At 34.6% G+C, this 23,836-nt stretch overlaps 1 protein-coding gene across 1 annotated transcript in view; it reads right to left on the reverse strand.

Annotated features, from left to right (window-relative positions):
• Positions 1 to 448: 448 nt before the first annotated feature.
• The window catches only part of LOC145286233 (RIIa domain-containing protein 1-like), a 31,602-nt gene continuing 8,214 nt past the window's right edge, over positions 449 to 23,836 (reverse strand). Inside the window, exons 3-4 of the mRNA XM_080135053.1 lie at positions 13,843 to 13,889; positions 449 to 3,367 (exon numbers count right to left, since the gene is read on the reverse strand). Of these exons, the coding sequence (XP_079991179.1) occupies positions 3,285 to 3,367; positions 13,843 to 13,889 (130 nt within the window). The 3' untranslated portion in view covers positions 449 to 3,284. The remainder of the gene's footprint in view (positions 3,368 to 13,842; positions 13,890 to 23,836) is intronic.

The raw sequence follows: 23,836 nt of genomic DNA on the forward strand, positions 1-23,836 counted from the left end.
TGATCATTACGCTGAAGCTATGATAGATCAGAAAAGTTTGGGGGCCATGTTTCACTACTGTATAATATGACTGAGCGAATACAGACTCAGTCATCCTTTGGGGTGGCTCTTTCATACCAAAATCAGACCAACAGAGCCTTGGGTATGTCATGACTGGCGTGGCCTCGTTCTTCTGTCAGTCCGAGGTATGGTCATATGCAGTTCTAAGAGATCCACCCTTTACCTTCTCACCAATTCAAAAGGATTTAGTTAACTGTTAATCGCCCGCGTGCTCCTACCGGGAAATGCTGACAGGGCTGCTCAAGCATTTTTTGGTTGGTCAGAGTGCTCTTCCTCTAGGGTGCTGACTTTTCAAATTCCACTTTTCTGACCTTGTGTTGAATCTTCCCACCATGAGCAAGAGATAAATATACACACATAAATTAAGTAACAAACAAAACAAACTTCATATTAGAGTAGATAAATTTATTATTTGGGATAATATATTATTTCATCTAGCCACATAAAATATTATAAGCAGATATATTTTATTAATGAATTTTCAGTATTGACTTCAATATTGCTCAATAGAGCTGGGTAGTAAGTTATGAAAATACATGGCAATTAATCTACAAAAAATCTTCCACGTTTCATCCCAGTCTGGAATGGTCAGACTAAAAGAGGAAAAAAAAAAAAAAATTATTTTTAACTTGATGCTTTCCTATGGGGATGAAACGTGGAAGATTTTGCATAGCTTAATTGCCATATATTTTCATAATTTACTACCTAATATAAATATGTATATGTCAGATTTTTATACATATGTGTGTGTGAGAGATTTTAATACTAAAATATAAATAAAAAAATGACAAATGTTTGGATGGATCTGTGATAAATTAATATATATGTCGGTAACAAAAATGTTCAATTTGAAGGTTGTTTTTCTCCTTAATTCAGCAAACACAATTTGGTGTGTTTTTTCTGTTTGTGAAAAGAGTGAAGATTTTTTTGTATGAAATTGCTTTATGAGCGAAATTAAATATTCACACAAATGATCATCAGAAATGTCTCTTAGTAGGAAATGGAAATCAGACTTATTTTGAAACAAGAGAAAACCTGGAACGAAACAAACGATATTAACTATGGCTTCATGTACATTCACATATACGATGATAGCTGTGACTATCGTCATTTGAAACAGACTTTCAAAGGTTTGGACTTGTACTCATATACGGTGCATAATATGTTCTCAGACGGAGCTTTATAATAAATTATTTTTGCTTTTTATAGATCATTACTGATGGTTTCATGTTTTTACCTAAAATCAGACAACCTAAACTCACAAGTCATAATTCTAATTTTTGTGTAAGCATACCACTGCAGTATGATTATGCAAAAACCAAAAATAAAAAAAATAAAAAATGTAATTATAAGATCATGAATTAATTCATGTTTTTTTTTTAGACCATCTGATGAAATGTAAAACACATGAAACCATTGATGGCAATCTATTAAAACATATAATTTACTTGAAAGAGAGAGAGAGAGAGATATTCATACACACAGAAAAAAGGGCAAATATAATGACTGGAAATATCTTCTGAAATAGGCTTCATTCAATTCATACAACATTTTGATAAAATGGAGACAATATTACATATTAGTAATGCAAGATTAGGGAGAATCCGCAGAAAGACACGTTTACTTGCAAAAATGATGGGAATCAGACATAATTATGTCATTTTGGGAGAAGATAAAAGCAAGACCAAAAAAATAAAAAAAAAATGGAGTCCCCAAAGGCTCAGTACTTATGGCAACACTCTTGACATTTACATCAGCAACATGCCCATAACTACCTCAATGAAGTTGGGATACGCAGACAACTGGGTGTTGGCTTATCAATCAGACAGCTGGGAGGAACTGAAAAAGACGCTGACTGAGGACACCACCCTCATGAAAACCTTCTTTGACAAGTGATACTTAAGGATGAAAACCGAAAAGATAGTTACATCAGTCTTCCATCTCAACAACCATGAGGCCAGACAAAGCCTCCAGATTAAAGCTGGTGAAGCAGCCCTCCCCCTTGATTAAGTCTCCAAATATCTGGAAATCACCCTTGATAGAACGCTGTCCTATCAGACCCACCTTAAGGGATGTGCTAATAAGATTGCCAAAAGAAACAATCGGAAAGTAGCCAAAACATGATGGTGATCTTCCTAAAGATTCCTCAGAACAACAGCAGTCACACTCTGCTAAACTGCTACAGAATATTGTGCCTCAGCATGGTCTCGGAGCCAACACATAAAATCAACTGACAAAACCTCCAAGAAACTGTGTGTATTACCGCAGAATGTCTGAAGTCAATCCCAACACAATTGCTAACCAGTGGCAAGCTCAATCGCACCACCCCACATAAGGAGGAAAGAGGCAACTAAAAAATGGATTCAAAATGTTGAAGAGGACATCAGGGATTTACCAATCCAACAAATTTTAAAAGACACTCCAAATACCGCCTGACTCAAATCCCGAAAGACCTTCTACAACTCAAAAATAAAATAGGAGGAATAGAGAAACAATACTCCGAAGGTAGTGAACATCATTGAAGATCCAACTTTGTGCCTCCCAGATTTTGCTACAAATAGTAGGGAGCAGTGGGTAGCCACAAACCGGATCCAAACAAAACACTGTAAATTGCAGGCAGTAAAAAACACAGGTGGAGACAAATAGACTCCCCAAAGTGCAAGGAAGCCCCCCCCTCCCAGGACACAGACCACCTGGTCCTACACTGTCCAGTCACCCGACTGGAAGGAGGCTATGTGACAGCCCATCTATCTGAAGACAATTTCTCAGACTGGCTAAAACCCATATGGTCTAACCCATATGATACTACTAGGGAGAACCAGAGGGGGAAAAAAGTAAAAAGAAAGAGAAGAGAGAGAGAAAAAAAGAAAAATGAAGGAAAAGAAAAGCAGAAACAACTGCTGTTGTTTTTTTTTTGTCTCTAGCTCTCACTAACTCACTAATTTTATCTTAAGTTGTTTATAAATCAATAAGTTGTCCCCCCCCTATTTTGTGAAGCTTTCAAGTGTAAGGAAAATTTATATAAATTGAATAAAGCCTACTTCTCATAAAAGGACCTTTCCAGTCATTTATATTACATCTATGCATGTATTTCAAAAGGCGTGTGTGAGGAATCATTGTAAGTCAAAGTGTGGTTATGTACAACAAAAAACAAACAAACAAGGATATATTTTCTGTGTGGTCAGAGAAAGAACGAAAGAGGAGTTGATGCGATCATAAATCTTTCAGAAGTTTATTGTGCATTTATTCTGTCGTTTGTGGAGTTTTTCATTGATTATATTCCGGAGATTTGGGTTTGTAAAATGCTCTGGAAAAAAAAAAAAAATAAAAAAAAATAAAAATAATAATAATAACAATGTATTGATCGGTATGAAAAGTCGGCATTTAAAAATATCAACAAAAATACAGCAAAATCAAATTTAAATCAAGAACAATTCCATTTATGAAGACCAAATACACATCTCAACTACTATTCATGTCGGAGTTCTTTTATGAAGATGCATATATACATTCACTATGATCGTTTCACATGTTGCTCCAGGCTAAGGCTGTCTTGATCCAGTCAGCACTGTAGTGAAAAGTCCTCCATTCAAAACAAAAAAATTTATAAGCAACAAGCTTACTCGTGTCCTGGCGTTGCCTAGGAAATTAGATTAAGTGCCAAAATTGTAATATTACTACTATTACTACTAATGATGTTAATTGATAACAGTATTACTGAGGAAAATATAATACAAATAATGATGATACTAGTGATAGCAATACTCATAACGATACTAACAGAACTAACCATATTGATAAAATAGCACCATTAACTAAGCAAAGAAATAAAATCTCTACTATCATATAAAAGTCACTTTATGTGTGTGTGAGTTCCTTCCTTATAGGTTCTGAAATGGCTGAGCCTATCTTTTGCAAATTTCACACAAAGGTAATTTATATATCTGGCAGTGTTCTTAGATATGTTTTGTATAGAAATTCATCCAATAAGTATTGAAAGTCAAAACAATCCAATCTTAAAAATATTCTTTTTTCTCTTATATATATATAGATAAAAAAAAAAAAGAAGAATTCTTACATTACACTAGTGTAATGTAAAATATTCCCCCAGTAAAAATTCGTTTTTATCTATTAGAGAAGAAAAACTATTTTTAAGATGGTCAAGCCCAAATATCAGTTGACATGATATTGTAAACAAACACAGATGGAATTTCATGAATGACATCATTTTTTTTGCGAATTATTCCACCAGGTAAATTATTCCTCATAATATATAACATTCAACAGAGGATCGATTCTATAATAATACGCAATCTGCATAAATATTATTAAGTGCATAGTACAACCAGACAATGCCAGCTAGTACTAAATAGAATGGTAATAAATAAAACAATAACAAAAAGACAAATATTAATCATTAGAATAATTATAAGTAGGTTGTAGTTTGCTTGAAGCATTGTTGAAGAAAATTATAAGGTAAAATTAAAAGCCAAGAACAATGCGAGATTTTTTTTTATATAGAGTAAAATTAAATGCAAACAAAAGAAATATATTAGAATAATTGCGACAGTAATACTGAAGATAGTAAAAATAATAGAACAAAAAGACCACCACCACCACCTTGTCGAGACCAATGTAACTCTTCCTCTCTAGTTTCCTGTCTTCCATCAGCTGCCTCAGATTTTCAGGTTCACAGTTGGCGTCATGTGCTATTTGCTAGATGTACGTGGATCTAGGTTGTCCTTTGCTTGCGTGTTCGTGTCGTGGAGTCCATAGTAATATATCACTCACACAATTCATGCTTGCTCCTCAGACAGTGACCGGCAAATTGTAGGAGTCTTTCCTTGATAGTATTAAATATGGCAGGTAGGTTGTCATAAAGTTGCTGCTTTGTGGGAGGATTTTGCAAACTATACGGCACATACACCCGTATGTTATGAACAGTATTAAATATATCTTGGTAAAATCATCCCCCAATTACAAATACTATTACTAACCAATCAAAATACTAATAAAAGCCATAAAGAATGAAGAAATTCAAAATAGTATGCTAACTAAAATAAGAAAACGAAAATCATCACTACCTACAACAATAATGATGATGATGATGATGAATAACAGAATAACTCTCAAATACCCTGTGTAAGTTTGACAATTGTTAAGAGAAACTGCTTCATAAAGCTTCTGTTAACTGTCTGTGATGAACTAATAATGTTATCTAGAACGCCGTTCTTAACATGGGTGAGGGAAGGGGCTGTGTTAACTATTCTGTACTGTCATAACAAATTAATATACACTTGGAAAAGTGAAACTCTTTCCGAAAGTTATATACCGGATAAAGAAATAATGAAATATATGGTTGGTAATGTTAACACTTTGCAGCTACACAAACAAAATGAAAACCTATTGAAAGTATAACGAATTACAAAACATAGTATTCAACAAACTGTATTTGTTAACTGCATTTTATTTGCTTATTAAAGTGTTTAGGTGAAGTTACAGAATAGCTTAAATAACATTTCTTTTTATGTTTTTATTAAAAAAAATAAACCGTCCCCATAAACAATCAAATTCAACCAAATTTACACCATAAGTGATTACTGCACCACTAGGTGTGTCAGAAATTTCGTGAAAATAGTGAATAACTCCACCCCATCTTTCCAAGCTTATAATTCCTCGAAAAATGTAATTCAAGCCCTAATTTTTTTTTCAATTAAAAGGAGCAAGGACCAAGGTTTCATTAAAAAACCAAAAAAAAAAAAAAACGTGTTTTTTTTTTAAAAAGGTTTTAAACTTCGGACTTTACAGGTAAATTTCTAAAAAACAGTTCTTTTTTTTTGTTTTAAATTTGAATATATTATTTACTGGCCTTTTCTCTTCAATTTGTGATATATAAGACTTTGGTACATAAATTAATTATTTACTTTTTAATAGACATTTCAAAATGGGAGGCGTGAATTATTCAACCCCCTGTCTTTCCAAGCTTATAACTCCTCGAAAAATGTAATTCAAGCCCTAATTTTTTTTTCAATTAAAGGAGCAAGGACCAAGGTTCCATTACAAAAAAAAAAAAAAAAAAAAGAAAAAACAAATAACGTGGTTTAAAAAAAAGGTTTTAAACTTCAAACTTTACAGGTAAAATTCTAAAAAACACTACGTTTTTTTTTGTTTTAAATTTGAATATATTATTATTGACCTTTTCTCTTCAATTTGTGAGTAAATTAATTATTTACTTTTCGGTGAGTAAATTAATTATTTACTTTTTAATAGACACTTGAAAATGGGGGGGGGCGTGAATTTAAAAAAAAACGTTTGTCTAAAATATTATATTCGGTTTATTGGAAAGAACATGAAATTTCACATTGACCCTGAAAATATCATAAAAATAGAATCAATAGAAAAGTTTTGATAGATTTTTAAAGTTTAAAAATTGAAAAATATTGAGTTCGGAAAATTCATTACTGCTTTAAAAAAAAAAAAAAAAAATATTTCTATTACTTTTAAAACAACTTTAATAATTTATTTTGGAAGTATAATCCATAAAGAAAATAAACAACCCACTTTTAACAGAGAAATTACGAGATTTTTATATTTTATTCGCAGTTTCGTGTTAGGGGTGTCAAAAATTCCTACAAAAATTCTGATACACCTATTGCACCACTACCTTAGATATTTTAATCTTCGAGTCACCTTTGGGTCTTGATAAGTGGTGACTCTCAGGTAGAAAAAAAAAAAAACAAAAAAAAAAACACCCCTCCCCTAAAAAACTATATATGAACGCATGTGATAAAATTTTATACTTATCCAGAAAAGATACAGTGTAGAAATAATGTTATTCTTTAGAAACTCATTCTTAATATGAGGAGGAGTGGGTGCTTTGTAACTATTCTGTACTTTCACCTAACAATTTACTAAATAGATCTTGCTGTAAGACTTAAAGTTAACCTGAAAATACAATCAATGAAAATAGCACAATAAATTCTCTGCATAAGCACTGTTAAAGAAGTGTTCAGCATCTTCACCACTCAGAAGTCGTTAAGACAGTGGGTTATTTTTGAATATGAAAAAAGCACACAATTCATGTATATCATTATTAGATGTTAGTAAAAGAAATGTTAGCTTTTAAAACGTTAAAACATTTCGTAATTGGTTTTGTCATTCCCGATGCGAATAAATAGTTCTGAAAGTTAGAAAAAGTAAATCCAAGACTGAAAAAAAAAAAAGAAAAAAAAAAAAAGGTGCCTATGAAGCATTCGCCGATTAAATGTTTTGTACGAATGGCAATAAGTGACACAAAAGCAGTTGTAACATTTTACATAAATAAGCAAACTGAAAGAGAGAGAAAAAAAAAGATTCATTCTCTTTGGGTTCTCCATGCACATCATATCGTACTGAAAATGAATAGCGAAAAACGCAAAGAAAAATATACCATGAATGGGTGTGTCTTCTGCTTTGATGATTAAAAGAAATAATTTAAGATATGGTTTTAGATTCTAAAAAAGTAAATTAGAAGTAGGAACCATATGATATAATAAACTTGTTTGTTTTGTTATGCATATGTGAAATTGTTACTGTAAATGTTTTTATTTTTTGGGTTTGAAAAAACAAAACTCCCAATCTGAAAATTGACTGTTTCTAGTGTCAATGTTCTTTACTAGAACTGTCCGTCTGTGGATCACATTACAGTGCAGCTGCTACCCTGTTGACTACGGAACACTTCTTTAACAGTGCTTATTCAGAGAATGTATTGTGCTACTTCATGACTGCTTTCAAGTCTAATGTAAATAAGTTTTTGTTGAATCATCCTCTTATATAATTAAGTCTTGACCAAGTTTCAGCATTACTGATCATCATGGTGTTGTCTCATCCTCTACCTCCTCGAGTGGCCTCCGAGCCTTGATAAGCTGTGACTCCGAAGTAAGAAAAAAAACAAAACAATATTGAATATATTAATAGAATCATTTTGCAAAGTTTTGATCTTTCATTTACAAAGAGTTAGAGACTCAAGATGGAAAGGTATGTCCATTTGTTTTTGTTAGACGGTATTTACTCTAGGCGGGTTGGAAAGGAGAAAGAGTCAAGGGAATATTAAATTCACGGGCGGTTCTCAGTTGCCTGTAATGTTTGGTGCATTTTTGGTCAGGAAGCCAGTATCTTCAGACAGCCCGATCTGGTAGCATCAGATGCCCTAACAGGTAACAAACCGATAGGACATCTGAATTAATTAAGTACAAAATTTTGCTGATAATAATTAAAAGATTCTAAAGAATAAAATTATTTATTCTTATCTTGAAAAAACGTCTTTCAGTAAAAATACATTATTTGCTTTTTACACATTTTATGTCTATAATTATAAAACTCTGTGGACCTTGTGCCATTGCTTGAATCTTGTCTTCAACTATTGGGCGATTTCATGTTTTAAAAAAGTGATGACAGATGAATATGTGTGTGTGGGTGGGTGTGGGGGGGGGGGCATGGCCCAGAGGCTTAGGAATGAGGGTGGAAAGTTGTGTTTTGGTTTTGATTCTAGCTGATGCCACCCAAGTTATATATTTATATAAGAGAGGATAGGAGTGGAAAATGAAGTCACAAAAACTATATATCTCGGTAAATATAGAATGATTCATTTATTTAATAAGGGTATCTATACATTTAGTTGCAGGATGAAGGGGACTCTTTATACCAAAGTATTTCGAAGCCTAACGCTTCTCATCAGAAGAGTAGAGAAGATGCTAGGTAACATAATGGGGATGTGACATCTAGCGAGGGAATGATCAGGAACAAAATAAATCAATAAAATTATTGATGATGTTAGGGGAAATATATTGAATTCTAAGATAGAGGAGGAGCGTACTATATGTACGTAATGTAAAAAGGTTTATAGGGTTTCTATCAGTCTTAAATAATGCAGATAGTTTATGTGTTTAAAACTCAAGGGGAGGTACAGGGGATGGTCGGGTTGTGGTTTTATTTTATCCGTATGTAAGATGACAACAACAGTATTTAGAGACGGTGTATGCTTTTAGGCATAATATTATGATGATGAATTAAAGCGAGAGGGTGCATGCTAATTGGGATTAACCAAAAGCAACTGTTATCACAACAATACTTATAAGAGGAATATGACTATAGCGTGATGTTATGCGATTAATGAAAGTTGTGGTGCGGAATACATGGGGTGTATACTAGGGTTTTAATTTAGTCAGGCATGGGAGGGTGTGAAGGTGAATTAAAGGGGTAAGTTACGAGGTGAAATATTCATTTTCCACTTGTACTGTCTCCAACATAAGCTCCATTGAAATTTGTTGAGCTTTATATTATCCCGATAAGTCTCCTCTTATAGAATTGAATTTACTCTCTCTCTAACTATCCAAGTTATATATATATATATATATATATATATAGTTTTGATCTAACTACTATATATTAAGTTTATTATAATAATCGATAGAGAATCATCTATAATAATAAATACGTAATCTGCATGAATTAAAATATGTGGTGTAAATGAAGAAAAAAGAAACAAGAACGACCGACCGCGTTTTTGTGTGGCTTACCTCGTGTTCATAATGAAGAAGAAAGAAACAAAAATGGCTGCCCTGTTTCCTTATATGCCTACAGGGTGACCACGAGGTATGCAAATGAGATGCTCCTGATTGGAGATAAAAGAGGAGTGATTTGGGGAAGGAAGGCATTCTGAAGTTAGATTGCAAGCAGAGAAGTTGTATTTGTAGAAGAGAAAAGTCGGATTCGGGGAGAGAAAAGCTAAAGTTGCAGAAGTTCGTTTTGGAGGGGAGAGAAGACGCGTCAAGTGGTAACCAGAAAGTGAAAGTTGGGACAGCAGTGTCACGCAAGCGACAAGCTATTTCGGCGCATCAAGCAAATTAATCGTGGCTGCAGCTGTGAGTGGAAATATGTGCATGTGGCCTCACTTGAATGAGAGGCAGCCGGCGAGGCGACAGGAGGGGAGACCTGCCATCAAGTGTTTCCGGTGCCAGGGTCCTCATCTGATCAAGGACTGCAAAGAGCCGAGACCGGGGATCACGTGCTACCGATGTGGACAAGTGGGGCATATTAGCCGCTATTGTGTTGCTGCACGGGACCAGGGAAACGAGTGAAGGGGAGCTATTGCGCCAGTGGTTACCCCTTCTGTGCGGAAATGGCGCATGATGGAACATTGCCTCGGTTACCGGTGGTAGTCAATGGGAAGAGAGCCATAGCCCTTGTCGACACAGGCTGCACTACAACGTTGTTAGCGAGGAATGTTGTGAGATCATGGAGCGGAACCAGGATTATTAGGACCGTGGATGGCAGGGATGTGAAATGCCTAGGAGAGACGACAGCGGAAGTAATGGTGCAAGGGGTGCCCATTGGACTGCAAGCCCTAGTGTTGAATCATCTGGTCGGTGGTGTCGACGTGATTATAGGTATGAGTGCAATTAACCGACTGGGGGGCGCTACGTTAAGAGGGGGCCAAGTGACGTTTGGACGTCTCGGCGCAGTGGGGATGGCAGGAGTGGAAGGTGATAGAACCGTCAGAACCCCAAAACCGGAGGTTTGCTGCATTGAGGACAAAGATTTCCTGGCGAAGTTTGATGGCGTGAGGTGGACGGTGGAATGGAAATGGATCTCTGGGCTCCCAGAACTACAGAATAAGGTGGGCTGCTACGAAAACACCCTGCGAGGAGAAATAAGAAAAGGATTCGAGGAAGAAGTGGAGAGGTGGATAAAAGAAGGAATTCTGAAACCGTGGACAGGGGAAGAAAAAGTAGTGTTGCCACTACTGGCGGTTGTTCAGCCTACCAAAAACAAGATTAGGCCCGTGCTGGATTTTAGGGAATTGAACAGACACGTAGCCTGCCACACTGGAACGGGGATCGACGTATGTGAGGAGGTCATGAGGAAATGGAGAAGAATGGGGCGGGCCACTAAGATTGTCGATCTGAAATCGGCATATCTGCAGATCCATGTAGATGAAAAACTCTGGCAGTACCAACTGGTCCGGTACAAGGGGCGGGTGTATTGTCTGACGAGGTTAGGCTTTGGGCTGAGTTCAGCCCCCAAAATTATGACTGCCGTGCTGAAGACAGTGCTGAGCAAAGACTGTACAGTGGAGGAGGCCACTAGTTCGTACATTGACGACATCCTGGTGGAGGAGGCAGAGGTGACAGCAGAGAAAGTAAGAAGCCATGTCGAGAAGTATTGGTTAACTGCAAAACCGGCGGAGGCCCTAGATGGAGGAGCGGTGCTGGGGTTGAAACTAAGGCAAGATGGAAAAGAAAGCCTTGTCTTCGAACGAGGGAATGCAATACCCGAAGTCGGATCTGAGCTGACGAGGCGAGAACTCTTCTCAGTCTGCGGGAGGCTGGTCGGGCACTATCCTATCGCTGGCTGGCTAAGGATAGCATGCAGCTTTATTAAACGACAAACAGGCACTGATGGCTGGGAGGGCCGTGTGACGAAGGAGGTCATGAACATGCTGCAAGAAGTCATTGCGAGAGTGAGGAATGAGGACCCAGTGAAAGGGAAATGGTATGTCAGCGGCGAAGACGCGGGTGTGGTTTGGTGCGATGGCAGTAACCTGGCGTTGGGCGTCATACTAGAGATAGGAGGTGTAACTGTGGAGGATGCGGCGTGGCTAAGAAAAAACAACGACTTCTCCCATATCAACGTAGCAGAACTAGATGCCGCTATAAAAGGAATCAATCTGGCCCTGAAATGGGGATTGAAAATAATTGAAGTCAAAACCGATTCGGCAACGGTAGCGTCGTGGATTCGGTCGGCAGTAACTGGCGATAAGAGAGTTAAGACCAGGGGTGCTGCGGAAATGCTGATCAAGCGCAGACTCGGAGCGCTCACCGACCTGATAGCGGAATTCCAGTTGAGAGTATCTGTTGTGTTGGTCCCGTCAGAAAAAAACAAGGCGGATTCGATGACACGCGTGAAGAAGGCCTGGCTGCAGGAGGGAAAGGAGGTCTCCTCGGTATGCTGTGCAGGGGAAGAAGTCAAAGAGTCACACGAAATGCACCACTTTGGTCGAGAACGAACGTTATTCCTAGCCAGAGAGGTTTACCCGGAGACCACCAAGGAGGAGGTTAGGGAGGTGGTGGAGAACTGTCAAGAGTGCCAATCAATTGACCCTGGACTGTCCAGACACGAAGCAGGAGAGCTACACGTTGCGGAGGACTGGAAGCGATTGGCCATTGATGTGACACACTATCGCCACAAATTGTATCTGTCGATGGTCGATTGTGGACCGGGAAGGTTTGCCATCTGGAGAGAGATCAGGGCAGAAGCTGCATGGGCGATCGGAGGGGTCATCAAGGAGATATTTTTGGAGAGAGGGCCGGTTGAGGAACTCTTAATGGACAATGGCCCCGCTTTCCGATCTTTAAAGGGGTGTGCGATAAGTGGGGAGTAAGGCAATTTTTCAGAGCAGCGTATCGGCCGAGTGGCAACGGAATAGTGGAGAGGAATCATCGCACCATTAAAGCCGCTGCGGAAAAAAAGCAACGTATCACCCATAGAGGCGGTGTTTTGGTATAACATCTCACCGAAGACCAAACAAGATGAGACAACTGTGCCTCATAGGGCCGTTTTCACATATAAGTGGCGGCATCCGTGCAACAAAACAGCAGGAATTGAGAGTGAAGAAGCCACTATCAAAGTAGGTGAAGAGGTGTGGGTGAAACCCCCCAATGCACAGTGTACCACTCGTTGAAAACAGGATTGCAGTCGAAGAACAATGTGATGGTGAATGGCGTTCCCCGGCATATCTTAGACCTGCGTCGTGTGACATTGCCGGTATGCAGTGAGGGCAATGAAGAAGGGGAAATCGAGGGCCACCGAGAAGTAAATGATGCTGCTCGACCTGACTTAGGCCCATGTTGTAGTGAACCTGAAAACGTTAACCCCCGAGAAGTTGTCCCCCAGAGGCCTCGACGTGAGAGGAGGCGGCCTGCTTGGATGGAGGATTACGAAGTATCCTATTGATCTCGAAGATCAGGGGGGCGTGTGGTGTAAATGAAGAAAAAAGAAACAAGAACGACCGACCGCGTTTTTGTGTGGCTTACCTCGTGTTCATAATGAAGAAGAAAGAAACAAAAATGGCTGCCCTGTTTCCTTATATGCCTACAGGGTGACCACGAGGTATGCAAATGAGATGCTCCTGATTGGAGATAAAAGAGGAGTGATTTGGGGAAGGAAGGCATTCTGAAGTTAGATTGCAAGCAGAGAAGTTGTATTTGTAGAAGAGAAAAGTCGGATTCGGGGAGAGAAAAGCTAAAGTTGCAGAAGTTCGTTTTGGAGGGGAGAGAAGACGCGTCAAGTGGTAACCAGAAAGTGAAAGTTGGGACAGCAGTGTCACGCAAACGACACATATTTAAGAATATTTTACAATCGGGCAACACTAGCAAGAGATTTAGTCTCTCTGTCTATTCACTGACCAGTCACAATTGTTTAAAAAACGTAATTAATACATTGCAGAATTTTCAAAACATCAGCGATTGTAAATATTTTTAGAAATGGAGAATTGTATTAATAGCAAAAAATAAGTTGCTCTTAAATAAAGCCAATGCCATGACTGAAAATTGAAACCAAAACTTTGGGATCTTCAGCATGAGATTCTATAAAATGATCTATTTAGACTTTCTTATAAAATAGAGCTTAAAACATTACCATAACAAAATAATTATAGTTTTGACTTTAAATTCATTAGAATAATGGGCTTGTTAATTCTAGTAAAATAAAATAAATTAATAAAGATGTTAAATGTATAATTACCAGCAGCAAATTCACGGATGTTTTCTGGCTGTTTTAACAGGACTTCACTAGAAAGAAAACAAAATACTTACATTCAGAAGGAATCGACTTTAATGCAACAATCCATGGTGTTTATGCAGAATAGATATCCAAAGAATTTCAGTACTTACAGAGATTCCCGAATGCTGACGTATGTAGTGACTCAATGAACAGAACAAACTTCAATATTATTTTTACAAACAATTTATTGTGTATGTTTTTTTTTGATTGCTCAAAAAAGGGGCAACGTTTTTAAATTGTTTTATTTTTTTCACCCAGTTTTTTTGTTTTATATTATTTTTATTTTATTATTTATTTATTTATTTTTTTTTTTACAAAGGAATCACCACTTATTATGAAGGAAAACAGTAAATAAACAACAAGGTTGACAGTCTTTTTTTTTTTTTTTTTAAATAAATTTTTTAATGCTTATGTTTCCAAGTTTTTGAAATGAGGATTGATAATTTGTATTATTTAGACTACTGTTCTCATCTTGAATGCCATGTTTCACAACATTTTGGTAAATGCAACCTTCAGTCTTTTGCCTGTCAAATTTTGGAATCTGTCCAGAATTTCGAATGGAACCCTTTATTTAATCCATGAGAGTAGCATGCTCTCATTCCATCAGCCATGACCGGATAGAAGTCTTAAGTAATTTACAACTGTATTATGAGTATTGCTTGCACTGAGGATTGAACCTTCAAGCTCCAGAAGAGTGTCACTTATAACTGAATTTTACCCAGTACTTTATCATGCATGCAACTGTAGACTTAATATTTCTTTTGGAAGAAACTGGTTCAACCCAACTGGCTGCTTAGTACTTTATCCATTATGCCACAGGTCCATAAGATTTCAAAGTTCGACACGAGCACCTGAAAAAGGTTGGAGGTTACACTGACCAAAACGTTGTGAAAATAACACCCAAGATGAGAACAGTAGTCTGAATAATCAAAATATAAATAGGGATGAAACGAAAAGCAATCAGTTGATTACGATTAATCAGTCGATTACCGATTAATCAGTCGATTAACAGGTTTTCTAATGCAAATTTTGTTGTCATAAACGGTACGAATATTAATTTAATTGTATTGTAAACAAAGACAAGTTAACTGCTTGCCGACGGAAATTTACTGGAGGGACATGCACTGTCTACACCATATTATCAAATAACAGGCATGGTGCACTGCTAACATGTAGCCTTTTGCAAATGGGCTGAATTTGAAGCAAATAGAGGGAAGCATATAAAAAATTTCACTCTTTTCACGTCTTATCGAATTAAAATTATTATTTTTTACTTTAAATCACTGTCAAAGAAAATTATTACTTCATTTTTCAGTTTTTATGTTGAGGAATTGTACAGTAAATTGTAATCACGTCTTCATCAGTCATATTCTTGTTCCTCATTTTTGTACTCTTGCAACCGTTATATATATATATATTTTATTTTTCTGGTTTAAATAATGCATATTTTATTGACATAAATTACTAATTAGATATCAGAATAAGTAGTTGTTGTAGGCCCATGCTAGGGGTCACTAATGAAAGAAACCACAAGTAGTGTAAAGTGTATAAAATATAATATGTATTTATCAAAGAATACAGGAGCCACTGAAGTGGTATATGAGGAACGTGTTCGTAGCATGCGGTTAAACATGGTATGAATGTCTCCATCTAATCTCCGAAACCAGTGGTATTTATAGGACTGGTTAATTCCAATTAGTTCTCAAATAGGGGTGATTCGTACCCCACAACAGTAATTTAAATATATATATTAACAACAACCATCAACCATTATGTCAACCAGTTTCTGCTGGAAGTATTTTGATATCAATCCCAAGCGTAAGAATTCAGCTGTACAAGTTATGTCAAGCCATCATATCAAAGGATAACAAAACAAAATTTTTACGACAAATATGTTAAACCATCTTAGAAAAGTTCGTCCAGAAGACACACAAGTTTCAGATAAGAAAAAGAAACAGAATGAATGTTCAGGAATAGACATTTTAGAATCGAATGGTAGCAAGTACGAGTCTCCAGTGAAACAACTGCTATAGAATGAATACTGACCAAGAAGAAAATCATGGGATAGATCCATTATCTGATAAGAGAAATGATCGCTAGTTGATAGCCAACAATATTCTGTAACATCTGACATTAGCTTTAATAGGCTTATTGCAAAACTTTGTCCAAATTACAATATTCTATCAAAAAATAAAAAAAGTACTTCACTGAAAAAAATAATTTCAGATATATTTACAAAAGAAAAGAAAATGTTTAAATTCAATCGTCTCTTGATGAAATTAGCAGCATTTCTTTGACTACAAACATTTGAACAGCTACTACAAATAATACTCCTTTTCCGAGTTTGACAGGTCATTGGTTACAAATAACTTTGAACAGTGCAGAGCTGTACTTAGAGTTGTTCCATTCCCTAGTGCACAAACAGATGCAAGAATAAGTGAAGAATTACACAATGTTCTGGATGAGTATAAAATCTCAAAGTTTTCTTAGTCTTGTGAGATTCAGGAGTAAATATGATTGCTGATGTCAGGGAATGTGGTTTAGTCACAATCATGTTTCATACATACATTGCATTTGTAACTATCAAGAAATGACTATTTTCCCAACAGGCTGTTAAGACAATCATTACAACTAACAGAAATATAGTCTCTCACTTTAATCACTCTCTCTTAGCAAATTAACTGAAATACAGGATCAGCTTAAACAAAAAGGCCTTGTAATATATGCTGTTAATAAGATTCCTAACTTAAAAACTTACCAATGAACACATGTTCAAAAAATAGTCCAGTTACTGAGTCCATTTAAAAACAAAACAAAACAAAAAAAACAGAACTTCAGATACAAGAAATAAATGCTAGTTTTTCTATTCTAAATATTAGGTTGAAAATGGCAGACAAAAAACACAAACAGAACAAATCGTATACATGAAAATTTTCCAGTTTTCAATGTGTTAATTTTATGTTGAAATCAAAGAAATCCAAACAAAACTACACAAGAAATAAATGCTAGGTTCTCTATTCTAAAGAAGAGCTTGAAAATAACAGACAAACCAAGAACACCTAAAACAGTAAAATTTGAATGAAAAATTTCCATTTATTCAATGTGTGTTTTACTAATATAAGCTGTCATGCTTCATGATGACCTCCAAGTACCAATTTTTCAATTTTAACCACTTAGCAGCCTGATAGATAGATAGATAATAAAATCAAATTTTGTGACTAAGCAAACAGTGACAATATCGTTGTGGCATCTTAAAAACAGACTAAAAACAAGGAAGAGAATGCCAAATAATTCAAACTTGATATTTTAGAAAGCTATTCTTAACATAGGGAGAGGAGCATTAGAAAAACTCAAATTCGCTTTAAAATAGTTTCCTTTATAATAAATAAATTACTTGATCAATTTACATAATTTGTGGAATATAATATTTTCTTTTCATTATGGGTATGTACATTATACAGATTTTTCGATTGTTGTCCAGAATTCTATCTAATTGAACGCAACAAAAATATAGAAAAATCTTTGTCTTCCTACTCATCACGGAACGAAAATGTCATATTTAAAAAATTACGTAAATTGATCAAGTATTTTTTTTATATAGAAAATAATTTTTTTACGATTTTTAGCGATTTACTATCAATAGGCTAATTTTGATCTTTATTTCTAAAGAGGTTGTTAAGAGGGAGGTAACCAGTGATGAAATTAAAGAGGGAGGTCAGAGACACACCATCCTTGTTTCATCATAAAATTTGATTTCCTTAGTTAAAATTTTTTTTACTTAAATGTATCAATTGGCGTGATTTTTGGAATATAACATTTATGTTCTGTAACAGGTATACACAACAATTTTTTTGTATTTTTGTTTTATTAATTAAGTTAAATGCTAGACAAGCACAGATTTTTCTTAATATATGGGAGAATTTTGGACAATCATTGAAATTTTTTGCTTTTAGTAATTGAGGCTTTTTACTACTTAAAAATAAGTGTTTCCAAACATTCACTTTTGCAGACTCCAAGGGGAATAACTCATTTCATGATTGCTTCCCTTTAATATATAAGATTCAGGGAGGAAGGGAAAATATGTCTACAAGTTTTTACCTAATTATTTTCAGAAATAAAAAAGCCTCCTGTCCAGAATTCACCCTATATTAAAAAAAAAAAAAAAAAAAAAAAAAAAATAACGAAAAATCTGTATGATGTACGTACCTATGACGAAACGAAAATATCGTATTTCAACAATCATGTAAATTGATCAATTATTTAGTTTTATGTTAAAAAACAACAAAAAGAAAACAACTCATTTTTAAGTGTTTAATGGGAATTTGTAGCCATTACAATATAAATTCCGCAAGTTTGAATTAGTGCCGAGTTATCTTCGTGTCTTGAGATCTTTTTTCAAAATGGCGGGCAAAATAATCCCTCCTTGGTTATTTATAAACTTTGATTTTTTTATCTATATAAATAAAAGAGTAGATGTAGATATGTGCATGTGTCTGTATGTAAAAAATTTAATTAATAAACTCTTAAACTATGAAAAAGTAACCATACACCAAGGATGGTTTATAACGAGAAAAATCTTTGTTTGGATGGATGAATTATGTGTATAGAAATATGTTGAAATGCAAAATGTTAATTTCATCTTGCCGACATATTTCTATTAGTTTTGCGCATATGAAAATTCATTCATAGCTTAAAGTGGTTTAATTTTTAATCTTATCTATTTGTTGATAGCTAAAATGGTAGGGAATGCAGCTGAAGCACTAAATGTTTTAGTTTCGATTCCAGCTGATGGTATCAAGTCATTTTATTTTTTAAACTTGGGAAATCAGTATTATATATATATATATATATATATATATATATATATGGTGACATAACCCATAAATTGGATTATGTATTTAAATAAAAATTGAAATATTCAATTTTAGGCAAACGAGAAATGTATTGGTTTTTAGTTATTTTTATATTTTATCACCAAGGCAAAATGAACATGATTTCTGAGAGAGAGAGAGAGAGAGAGGTGAGAAAAGCCTTTTAACAAGCATGACCCGGTCAACGAGATGACCAGGTCAACACATACTTTTTAACCTGAACCCTACTAGTTGCTAAGCAACAAAGAAAGAAAAGAGAAAGATAAGAAATGTATTGAGAAGAGAAGAGGGAGAGAGAGAGAGAGAAAAAGAAAAAGGAGGAAGAGAGACCTTTTGGTACAACACAGATACTGCCTGGGCGTTGTGCCGAGCTGGCGGCGTGGACAAAATTCTCACCTCAGCGACAGAGGGAGTGGGAAATATCACCCCCCCACCCATCAACAATGAAAGGAAAGAAATAATGCCTGGGAGAATAAGTCATTGTCGTCGAAATACAGGATGTTAATTTCACGAACACAGGAGACATGATACTTCAGGAATAACCAAAACGTTGGATGGATACAGGAATATCGCATGTTATAAACTGTCACCCAAGGCGAATAAAAACTTTGAAAGTTAAAAGAAAACAAAGAGAAAAGAAACACAAAAACCGTGAGTTACCTCTCTCTCATATATTAAAGTCAACGAGTTCATATTGCCATTGTTTCGTTTGGACTAATATATTTTTTTTGTATTCATATATTTCTCGTTGGTATTTTCAGATAGTAAATAAAGACACCCCTTCCACATCCTTGTAATTTGTTTTATGTTTTTTATTCTATTTGATCCCATCCCTAACATAGTTTAGTGTTTTATAATAAAATTTAACTTCGAAAGTTACCATTGTGTGTTGTGTTTTTGTTATTTTCATACGCTGTTCGTTCGTCTACTATGTATTTCCGGGTTTGAAAGAGTCTCCCCATATTTTTATTTCAGCAAGGTGTACCGAACCCAGGGCACACGTGTCATTATGTTCAATTATAACTCAAGAAAGTATTGTTGTTATTTTGTTTGCATTTTTTTTATTAATAAGAATTCGTAATAATAATGAAATTCGTAATAATATATATAAATTCCTCTGTAATAATAAATACGAAATCTACATAAACATATTTTAATTTAAGCGTATTTTACAACCAGGCAAGGCCCCCATCATGCTAGTGTAAAAATAACACTACTAGATCATTTTACATAATTTTTGGAATATGATACTTTTGTTTCATCATGGGTATATGCATCATACATATTTTTATATTTAATATTATAGGGTGAATTCTGGACAAGAACTAAAAAAACATGCAAAATAAAATATTTTTGCCAGCAATTTTAGTAGAATAAAAAAAAAAATAAGCTAGTTCAAATCAAGTATTAATATGTCAAACGGATTGCTACTTAATCTGACTTGAAAAGTATGACAAGATGATAAAAGTTAACTCCAAATTCAGTTTAAGAATTTAAAAAAAATTTTACTTTTAATTTTCTAATCAGTTTGTTCAAGCTAGGGATGGGGCATCCTACCAGATGCCAAACATTCACCAGCTCAGATATTCCAACCAAGAAATCTTTTAAAGATTCTAACCATCTCTTTATGTGCAATTGTTTTAATCTCTCTTGCACTCACGGTTTACCGAGTATATTTGCCAGGTAGTTTTTTAAATTCTTTGTACGAGTCTGGTTGCTTCTGTAATTACTGGTATGATAGAGATCTTCCTATGATTCCAGTTTTCTTTTCATGCCATACATAAGAATTTGGTGTTTTGTTATCTTTTCCCCTCAACTCTGTTTAACCCAGAATCAATGGGGACATTAACTTCTACTAAGGTTGCTCCTTTCTTCTTGCCATATAACTATGTCAAGTTTCATAGCTCCATTTTCTAGGTACATAGTTGTAGGGATTGTGTATTACTTATTTGCAATTTTTGTTCTTTATATCTGTTCCCAGGGCTTGCAGCTGCATTCGATATTCAATTTTTTAGAGATGTTCCAGTGGAGATATTTACACATCACCTTGTATCACGTTGTATAATAGCTGTCTCTCAGCAGAACCTTACAGCTGGATGTCACGTGGCTCACACTTATAGATCATGCCTTTTTGTGGTGCTTGAAATAACTAGACTAATGAGAGACAAGAGTTACCGTTCATGCAACATTTTTTTTTCTTTTAATGTTAATTGATTTATAGTAACGAACAAATAAAAATAATATATAATTGATGTTAAAGTAAGAATAATGGGACATGTATGAAGTCACCTAAGAAAAGCTAAGGAGATAAGGATTAAACTTACATAAAAACTTTGTTACATTATCATGTCAACAAGGTTAAAGATGATTACAATAAGTGAAAGGGAGATAAGGGGAGAGGAACATCTTTACACCATGGCATTTCAAAGCTAAATGTTTTTCATCAGAAGAAGAGGAAAAAATTAGTATTAGACAAAAATATGGGCAAAATAGATAACATCGATTTTAAATACATTTTAGATTAGAAATGGAAGAGTTGCGGGCCGAATACGATGAAAGGAGAGGAAGGTGAGAACAACAGAAAAATGTCAAAGGCAAAAGAAATGTACCGAGTAGGATCGAAATTGGGTAGAAAAGAATATATTAAATATTTTAGAAAAAAATGTAGGGGATAGCTTAGGAAAAATAAGGAATAAAAATAAGGAACAAAAGAATAAGAAGAGCATCGAAAATAAAAAAAGAGTTCCTAAAAAATTAGCGTACAAACTAATTATTGGAGGCTTAACTCCAAGGAAGAAAAGAAAAAAGGAGTACTCCAACAAGTATATAGCATGTATATATGTGTGTATGTGTATCTGCACACACGTGTTTGCGTGTGTATCTGCATATGTAAAATGCATATATATCTATATATCTATAAAAGTGAATGTGTCTGTGTGTCTGTGTACATTTCCCTACGCAATAACTCTGTCAATTTTTAGTCTACAGGTTCGAAATTTGATATATAGGTTACTGAGAGTTGGGAAAATCTATGTGATCAGTTTTCCACCGGAAATTTGGCTGTTAAGGGGTCAAAGTTCAACGATTTGACCTTTGAGAACTCTACCAAACTCCTCTGACAATTTTGGGTCAAAACACTTGAAATTTTAGATATAGGTTCCTTGGATATGGATCTAACTTAATAACTTGATTTGAGCCCAAAACAATAAATGTTAAGGGGTCATAATAGGGGTCAAAGCTAAAACATTGATTTTTTTTTTGTTGTTTTTTTTTTTTGCTCAGCATACACCTCCAAACCTCTGGGCAACGCCGGGCCGAAATGCTAGTATATCTATAAACGTGAACGTGTCTGTGTGTGTGTGTCTGTCTGTGTGTCTGTGTACATTTCCCTACGCAATAACTCTGTCAATTTTTAGTCTACAGACTCCAAATTTGATATACAGGGTACTTAAATTTGGAAAAATCGATGTGACCGGTTTTCGGCCAGAAATTTGACTGCTAAGGGGTCAAAGTTCAATGATTTGACTTGAGAACTCTACCAAACTCCTCCGACAATTTTGGGTCTAAACACTTGAAATTTTAGATATAGGTTCCTTGGACATGGATCTAACTTAATAACTGAATTTGAGCCCAAAACAATAAATGTTAAGGGGTCATAATAGGAGTCACAGTTAAAAAAATTGACCTTTATTTTATTTATTTTTTTTTTTGCTCAGCATACACCTCCAAACACCCGGGCAACGCCGGGCACCCATGCTATATATATATATATATATATATATATATATATATATGTGTGTGTGTGTGTGTGTGTGTGTATCTGCATACAGATATATATATGTGTGTGTGTGTGTGTGTGTGTGTGTGTGTGTGTGTGTGTATCTGTATACATATATATGTGTGCCTGTACTTGCATGTATACATATATATGTGTGCCTGTACTTGCATATATATATATATATGTGTGTGCATGTGTATCTGCATATATATATATATATGTGTGTGTGTATCTGCATATATATATATATATATGTGTGTGTGTGTATCTGCATATATATATATATATATATATGTGTGTGTATCTGCATATATATATATATATATATATATATATATATATGTGTGTGTATCTGCATATATATATATATATATATATATATGTGTGTGTGTATCTGCATATATATATATATATATATATATATATATATATATATATATGTGTGTGTGTGTTTTAAGACTTCCTCTGGATGAATGAAATTAAGAAAACAAAACTTCATTACAAATATTTGAAAATATATTTTTGATGTAATGAAATGTATGACCCTGTTTCATTTGAGAAATGAAAAATGTCATTGGAAATTAAAAAAAAAAAGAAGGGGATACAGCGTTGCTAAAAAGAGGAAAATTTTTCTTTATAACGTCATGTAGCTGTTAATATATTTCAAAAAGATATGATACAATTCATACTTATTTTTTCAACAAATATGTTAATTATAATTCAAATATGGTTGTGTAACTGAAATAAAACAAGTGCATTTTTGTTATGTAATTTATTGCCTTATTATATGTATTAATTATTATAGGAAGTGTTGCAATATGCCACATATTTTATATTAAATACTAAGAAAAAAGCCACACAAATATTTTCCAGGATAAATAAACAAAAATCATATACTCCAGACAGTTCTTTCATAAACAGACATCTTTTACCTACACACCAATAATACAATAATTTGCAACACACTAAACAAACTAGGAATTCCAATCATACAAACCACATCATAAACTATAAGACAAACATTAAAAACAAAACATCTCCAAAACAAACCAGTTACTAATGCAGGCATATACACTGTTCCTTGCCAAAATTGCTATCATATATACGTTGGTGAAACCCAATGCAGATTAGAGAAAAGGGTCAATGAACATAAGAGGTATAAGAAATAGCAATTCTCTGAATCCATTATTCTCTCATTTATTGCAGCATAATCATACTTTTGACTTCAAATAAACAAAAATAGTTAAATTTATTTCAAATAAACCATGACGGGGACTTCTTAAATCAGCACTCATCGCAAAAATTC

Source organism: Euprymna scolopes, chromosome 10, assembly GCF_053919585.1.
Source record: "Euprymna scolopes isolate OS-2025 chromosome 10, ASM5391958v1, whole genome shotgun sequence".
Taxonomy (NCBI): Eukaryota; Metazoa; Mollusca; class Cephalopoda; order Sepiida; family Sepiolidae; genus Euprymna; species Euprymna scolopes.